Source organism: Camponotus vicinus, unplaced genomic scaffold (assembly GCF_025532165.1).
Source record: "Camponotus vicinus isolate PSW18456_S1 unplaced genomic scaffold, iyCamVici1.0 SCAF_3, whole genome shotgun sequence".
Classification (NCBI taxonomy): Eukaryota; Metazoa; Arthropoda; class Insecta; order Hymenoptera; family Formicidae; genus Camponotus; species Camponotus vicinus.
The window spans coordinates 14,894,268-14,902,121 of NW_028141967.1; the positions used below are offsets into that span (position 1 = coordinate 14,894,268).

The 7,854-nt window shown below is 28.2% G+C and overlaps 1 protein-coding gene and 1 long non-coding RNA gene across 2 annotated transcripts; both read left to right on the forward strand.

Annotated features, from left to right (window-relative positions):
• Window positions 1-3,293: 3,293 nt before the first annotated feature.
• LOC145967802 (dnaJ homolog subfamily C member 17) lies at window positions 3,294-5,175 on the forward strand. The gene is made up of 7 exons (XM_083092767.1): window positions 3,294-3,448; window positions 3,631-3,759; window positions 3,882-4,049; window positions 4,130-4,336; window positions 4,411-4,491; window positions 4,573-4,764; window positions 4,855-5,175. Exons 1-7 carry the CDS (start codon window positions 3,383-3,385, stop codon window positions 4,969-4,971), a joined length of 960 nt encoding a protein of 319 aa, XP_082948893.1. The 5' UTR covers window positions 3,294-3,382; the 3' UTR covers window positions 4,972-5,175.
• Window positions 5,176-5,304: 129 nt separating this feature from the next.
• LOC145967803 (uncharacterized) lies at window positions 5,305-7,586 on the forward strand. Its single transcript, XR_014437559.1, has 3 exons — window positions 5,305-6,383; window positions 6,467-6,541; window positions 7,180-7,586. It is a non-coding gene; the product is annotated as an uncharacterized LOC145967803 (long non-coding RNA).
• The last annotated feature ends 268 nt before the right edge of the window (window positions 7,587-7,854 follow it).

Sequence of the window (7,854 nt, forward strand, 5' to 3'; positions counted from 1 at the left end):
GTACTGGATTTGATAAGATTTAGTAAAATATTAGAAATGCTGCATTCTGATTGGTGCATTTTTAGTATTTTACTAAATCTTATCAAATCCAGTACGAAAAATCGTACCGTGTGCCGTCGACTAAAGCCTACGGCACACGGTACAATTTTTCGTACTGGATTTGATAAGATTTAGTAAAATATTAGAAATGCTGCATTCTGATTGGTGCATTTTTAGTATTTTACTAAATCTTATCAAATCCAGTACGAAAAATCGTACCGTGTGCCGTCGGCTTTAATACTGAAACACCGTCACTACCACTATAACATCACGTGCGTGTAGGATCTAAGATGGCGGCGCGGCGGCATGGTGGGGGTAGTTTGGCGTCTCTCTGATATTTAGATTCGTATTAAGTTAGCCGGAAATTTTTCAGCCAACCAAAAATCTCCATATGGAATCGTTTGTATTTCGTATGAAGATGTTTGAAGTGTGATTAAAAACGTTTGTGAGTAATTAGAATAATTATAAAAAATTAATCATTTTTACAGTATGTAGTTAGCCAACATAACTAAATATTAAAAATTCTCCTTATGAATCGTTTGTATTTCGTATGAAGAGTTTTGAAGTATAATTAAAAAGGTTTGTGAGTCATTCGTTTAATTTTAATTAAATTTTTTTATATTGTGAAGTTAGCCGGAAGCTATATAAAATGGACGCCGTCCTGTGATTGGTCGATTTGCTTATGGTAAATACTAAAATTTTCTCATGTGTACTGACTTTAAGTGTAAGCAAAACGAGCAAATTTATCTCTATTGTAACTTTTAATCCATGACTAATTTATTATTAATTCCGCATAATCGCATAATATATCATGGATCGCGGATAAGCGTAGATAATTGAAATATGTTTTTCTACCAATAAATAAGTAAATCTTTTATAATTGTTTTATAATGTAGTCATCATTCAGAAAATGATCACAATTTGTGATTATGTATTTAATTGTTATTTTATATTCGCTTTCAAATAATAAACTATATAATAATAAAATTTATATAAAAAGATGGTAATATATGTAATCCAATTAATTATAATTGACAAAATAATTTCTTGTGAAAAAATAAAAGTAATTCTTAATAAAATTCTTCTATATTTTTTACTTTTATTTTTTCACAAGAAATTATTTTGTCAATTATAATTAATTGGATTACATATATTACCATCCTTTTATATAAATTTTATTATTATATAGTTTATTATTTGAAAGCGAATATAAAATAACAATTAAATACATAATCACAAATTGTGATCATTTTCTGAATGATGACTACATTATAAAACAATTACAAAAGATTTACTTATTTATTGGTAGAAAAACATATTTCAATTATCTACGCTTATCCACGATCCATGATATATTATGCGATTATGCGGAATTAATAATAAATTAGTCATGGATTAAAAGTTACAAAAGAGATAAATTTGCTCGTTTTGCTTACACTTAAAGTCAGTACACATGAAAAAATTTTAGTATTTACCATAAGCAAATCGACCAATCACAGGACGGCGTCCATTTTATATAGCTTCCGGCTAACTTCACAATATAAAAAAATTTAATTAAAATTAAACGAATGACTTACAAACCTTTTTAATTATACTTCAAAACTCTTCATACGAAATACAAACGATTCATAAGGAGAATTTTTAATATTTAGTTATGTTGGCTAACTACATACTGTAAAAATGATTAATTTTTTATAATTATTCTAATTACTCACAAACGTTTTTAATCACACTTCAAACATCTTCATACGAAATACAAACGATTCCATATGGAGATTTTTGGTTGGCTGAAAAATTTCCGGCTAACTTAATACGAATGATATTTAGACCTCTATGGTAAACTAAATGATGTTTGTAACGAAGATCATATAAAATGATCGACCAATCAAAATTTACTAGACGGAGACAGAAATCGTTCTAAAGCAACTTGTCCTTTTCTTTCGATGTCCCGGCCGCTAACAAAGGCAGTGCACATTCCAGTATAGTATAGAGTTCATTGAGGAAGCTTAATAATTGAAAAAGAAGTGAGACAAGAAAATTACAAACAATTTTTATTTATTTAAATAAGAAAATTACAACAATTGTACTCTCTTTTTATCAATTTTTAATTAAAAAATAAAAAAATTAACTTTCAATAATATAAACATTACTTATTCTATATAAAATAACTTATTCTATATCGCAGTAACACAATTCTTATAAATAGAAAAAATTTAAAAATTTCATTACTTCTATAATTGAAAATTATGTTATATTTTAAGAGATAATAAATGATAAAAAATTAATTTACATTAAACGTAAATAGTGTATTATTAAAAATTGTTGAGATTGCGTTCTGCTTTAATTTTCGCTTTCCATCAATGCGAGATTTTTCCCACATATTATCAGCAAAGTGTACCTTGACATAAATAAAAAACAAGAATTATTTCTTCATTTCATGATAATAGAGAAAACTTGATCTTTTACCTCGCATATAAACCATTTTTTTGAGGAGTTCCAATCATGTCTCCCAATATTCGCAATCCATAATGTTTTTCTGGTGGGATCTGTAGGAAACGAATATAATGAAAAGCTTTTTTGATAATAATTTTTGCATTGTGGAACGCAACAAGTTGGCATTTTGAGATATGTCATTTATAAATTGCCACCATGTTTTTTCAGAACTTCTAGATACGCTCATATATATATTGCCGCCATGTTTTTCCAAAACTAATCGAGTGACCAGACTCTATATTCTAGGGACTCTACTTCAAACGAGATGAAAATTATAAAAGTGAGCAGATTTACTAGATTTCGACAAATGAAATTGTAGATATTTTAGTGAATTTCCTCACTTTTGTAATTTTCACTTCAAGAATCGTAAAGGCCCTTGCACAATGCTAGGACAATAGGTGGGAGTATCCCGTTTGACCATAAACGTTGCGATTGACCACAGCCAATTATATCGACCTGCCAATTATATCGGCCCAGGGTAACCAGCAACGATTAACCAATCAGAGAGTCCTATTTTAATTGACCAATTGGTGACGTGCCAATCGGGTACCCTCCGGCAATAGGCAATAGGAATAGAGAATAGAAAGTATTCACCAATAAATACGCGGAATAGAAAATATTCGCCAATAGGAGCGGAGAATAGATACTATTTCTGTTCTTATTGCAGTGCAGCACTAGTTCAGCTAAAAAGAACAAATCTACAGTGTGAATGCTCCATAATTCATATACATATATGCACATCACGTGAGCAAGCGTAAACATTAAGGAGTAAACGTACATTTATATATAAATGTATCAAGAGAATTAAAGAATTAATTTATAAGATTACATCTATTCTAATTTATCAATAATGGATACAATTACGATGGATCTTTACGAAATGCTTGGTGTGGAGCATCAAGCTCCACTTGCAGAGGTGATTTATAATTGTTTAGAAATATTTATACACGTTTTATAGTGAAATAAAATACTTTACGTTTGTGAATAATATATTAAATAATTAGAATAATGTTAGGTATATTTATACTAAGTAGTTTTATCTTGTATGTATTTATCAATAAAGAAGGAATATAAAATTTATATGTAATTAATTTTCAGATTAAAAGGGCGTATCGTAAAAAAGCCTTAACTTGTCATCCTGACAAAAATCCTGATAATCCAAGAGCAGTGGAATTATTTCGCGAACTCTCAAAAGCATTAGAAATATTAACAGATACAAAAGCTAGAGTAAGTATCATTTCTTTAAAGTTTATATTATTATTATTATCATTATTAAATGTATCTCTTCTTAGATTAAAAAAAATCTTATAATTAATTTAATTTATTAAAATGCATTATCATGAAACAAGGCTGCATATGATAAAGTTATTACTGCCAGAAAGCAAGCGGCAGAACGCGTTAAAGAATTTGATGTGAAGAGAAAAAAATTAAAGGAAGATTTGGAGGCACGCGAAGAGGCTTACAAGAGATCATTGGATCCTACATATAACGCCAAATGTGATGAGGAACGATTGAAAGTATGCAATCAATTTAATATTACTAGAATATGTTTATATAGATTATTAGCATTCCAAATGTAAAATATATAATTATTTAGGCTGAAATAGAAAGATTGCAAAAAGAAGGATCGAAACAAGTAGAGGAGGAGATAGCCTTTGTACAAAGGCAAATTTGGAAACAATTTCATTCCTCAGAAGATTCTAACATAGAAGATTTTAGAATAAAAATTAGATGGAAGGCACAAAAAGATGATCCAACAAATGGTGGATACAACTATGATAATCTACATAGAATATTTTCAAAAGTAAGTAATCATTAAGCCTTCAGTTTCGAAGCTATACTAGCTTTCATGTATTCTTACTTTCTATTTTTCTACAGTATGGAGACATAGCAGCTCTTGTTGTGTCATCTACAAAAAAGGGCAGAGCAATGGTTGAATTTGGAGATAAAAGTGCAGCAGTAAGTAAAATGCTTTATAGTGGAACAATCGTATTATATAATTTTATATGACAAAATTCTTTAATAAAATATTTGTTCCAGGAAACAGCTCTTTTAGTAGAGATTGGATTAGTCGAGAACCCCCTAATACTTCGTGGTTTATGGGATACAACGAAACATTCAACTACTACAAAAAGTACAAATTCTAGTATTGGACAACCGTTTTCTGTAAATACACCTTTGAAAAGTAAAATAAGTTCATCTCTGAGTTTTGCTTCTGCACCTGATATATTCGTATGTATTGCTTAAATATATGTAACAGAATTAAAATTACTGTTTAATACTGTTATGATAATAATCTTATGTAATATTTTCATTATATAGACGCAGCAGGCAACAATATCAGATGCAGAGTTTGAAAGTTCTGTATTATCTAATTTAAGAAGAGCAGAGAAACGCAAACAGCTATTAGAAGAATTAAAGGCACAGGAAGGAACTTAATTTCATCTTCAATTATATTAAATTATATCATATTTGTATATCTTCACTATATTTATTTTTTCTATGAAAGATTATATATTGATAAAAGTAAAAATATTTCTAATATTAATGTTAACTTTACTAACAATAAGTATGGTACAGTATGTTGTATAGTTTTACCCAAAGTTGTTATAAAATTTCAACAATAAAAAGACAAATAAGATATATCTCTATTCTAAGAGATTATAAGAGAATTCTAAGAGAAATATTTATTTATATTCAGCTGCTTAAGTCATATAAAATCTTAAAAAAATGGAACAATCAAGAAAAATATGGACATATATGTAATTAAATTACTTAAACAGCCCCAATAGCCAAGTCTGCTAAAGCAGATCTTGTCAGGTAATCTGTTACAAATTTTTGTCGACAGAAAGATTACAGAATTGATGCAGGTTCTGATATATCATGTGATGTCGGCAGAATGTCAACAGAAATATAACAAAATCTGTTCACATAACTGGACAACAGATTATCAACAGAAACCGAGCAGAACTTGTTGATATAATTGACGGCACATTGATGGCAGAAACTGAACAGGATCTGTGCGGCGCAATTTTGACAGCAGATTGGTAACAAAAATCGAGCAGGATCTGCGCAATGAAATTTGATATCAAATTGTCAGCAGAACCCGAGTAGAGCCTGCTAATGTAACTGCGGCAGATTGATGGCAGAAATGAAACAGGATCTGTGCGGCGAAATTTGATGTCAGATTGCCTGTAGAAACCGAGCAGGATTTGCGCACACAATATCTGATAGCAGATTGACGGCAGAAGCAGAACAGGGTTTGCATGATTCGATAGTTCCTTCGTTTACCGCTATGTGATATACTTTCTCGCAATCAAATCTCTGTCAAAAATATATATAAAGTCGCGATTATTAATAAAAGATCAAAAATATAGTAACTATTTCTATCACTTTAATTTCTGACATCTGATACAAACAGATGACCCAGTGAGCATTATTGAGAGGAAGAAGTCTTTAAGAGGACTTTCTAAAGACTTCATTAATTTCTCTCAAAAATGATATCAATAAGTTATCTTTTTTGCAAGATATCTTTGAAAAGACCTCTTTAAGAGGAATTTTTCAAAATCTCATTTATTTCTCTTGGAAATGATATCAATAAATGTATCTATTTGCAAACTGTCTTTTAAAAGAGCTCTTTATGATATCTATTTATAGATGGCTCTAGAGTCTTAGAAGGAAGAGCTCTTTAAGAGGTCTTTTCAAATATCTCATTAATTTCTCTTGAAAATGTTATCAGTAAATAATCATTTCGCAAGATGTTTCTCAAAAACCACATAACCTATAATCAATCTACCGCATGTGAATGGACCAGAGAGATTATTTATTATATTGTGGAGAAAAAGATTTGTGTGAGTCAAGAAATTGACAAAAATAGAAGATGCGGAACAGCATGTGAGAAATGCATTAAAACTAACCGTAACTGATCTTTTAGCCTACAAACTGTCATGGACAGGACAGAAAAACACGATTGAAACAAGATGCATGAAATTTGTTGACGTTATTATCGGTATGATCTTATTGTCTCAAACTTTTAAATTAGTCCGAATTATATACATTACAAACACATACGATAATACATCACTAATAGCGACTTGAACCTGATTTTTCAAGACTGGCATCTAATGCTCTAGAATGTTAACAGAAACACTCAGTGAACATTGTAGAGCATTGGCATAAAATTTACATATATTTAGTGATACTATACACATGCAGCAGGAGCATATTATTCTGTACACTGACTAATATGAATAACAAAATAGCTGAATCAATGAATATATATATATATATATATATATATAAAATATATAAAATATATATATAAAAAAATATTTATTAATTATAATTTCGTAATAAAAAAATTTACATATGTAAAATTTACATATATTTTGTGATGCACCAAGAGCATGTTACTCTGCACGAATATATATATATATATTTATTAATTATAATTTCGTAATAAAAAAATTTACATATGTAAAATTTACATATATTTTGTGATGCACCAAGAGCATGTTACTCTGCACGAATATATATATATATATTCGTGCAGAGTAACATGCTCTTGGTGCATCACAAAATATATGTAAATTTTACATATGTAAATTTTTTTATTACGAAATTATAATTAATAAATATTTTTTTCAGAAGTAATCATCAGTGTTAGTGGGAAAAGTATTTCAGCGCATAAAATTCAAGCTATAATTAAGAACTGGCTACAGCATGCTGGAGATCGAATAAGTCAAACTATGAAACGACATGAAAAAAAGAAATGAAATTTTTTGAAATATTATAATTATATTGATTTTTATTTTGGATTTTTCTTTAAGCTTTATATTGATTTTTTTTTATTTTGGATTTTTCTTTAAGCTTTCAGCTTATAATAGAATTTTACTTTTTAAATATGTGCAATAATCTTTTTCTTTATTTTGGTTTGTAACAGAACTTTATTTTTTACATATGGCAATAAAATATGTATAAGAATGCAATAGTTTTAAATAATTTTAAGTATATAATAAGAAAAATACAATTTTTTTATGTTTACAAAAACAAAATAAAAGTATATTTTTATACATGAAAGAAAAAAAATAATATATACCACATAATTTCTAATGTTTGTATAAAATGTATAAATTATGTATATATTAAATGTATATATTAAATGTATATATTAAATGTATATTAAATGTATATATTTATCATAAAAGAGTTGTGTATATATATATATATATATTATTGAGTATATTCTTTCAAATAATAAAATATGTAAAAATATTATAAATAAAAAATTCCTAAGCCATATCTGACTACGCATTGAAGATT

Excerpts from the sequence above, each read along its gene's own strand:
- LOC145967802 (XM_083092767.1), top strand. The coding sequence starts at position 3,383 with ATGGATACAATTACGATGGATCTTTACGAAATGCTTGGTGTGGAGCAT. Across the intron at positions 3,760-3,881 it reads TAACAGATACAAAAGCTAGA|GCTGCATATGATAAAGTTAT; the intron begins GTAAGTATCATT and ends TCATGAAACAAG. Across the intron at positions 4,765-4,854 it reads CTTCTGCACCTGATATATTC|ACGCAGCAGGCAACAATATC; the intron begins GTATGTATTGCT and ends TTCATTATATAG.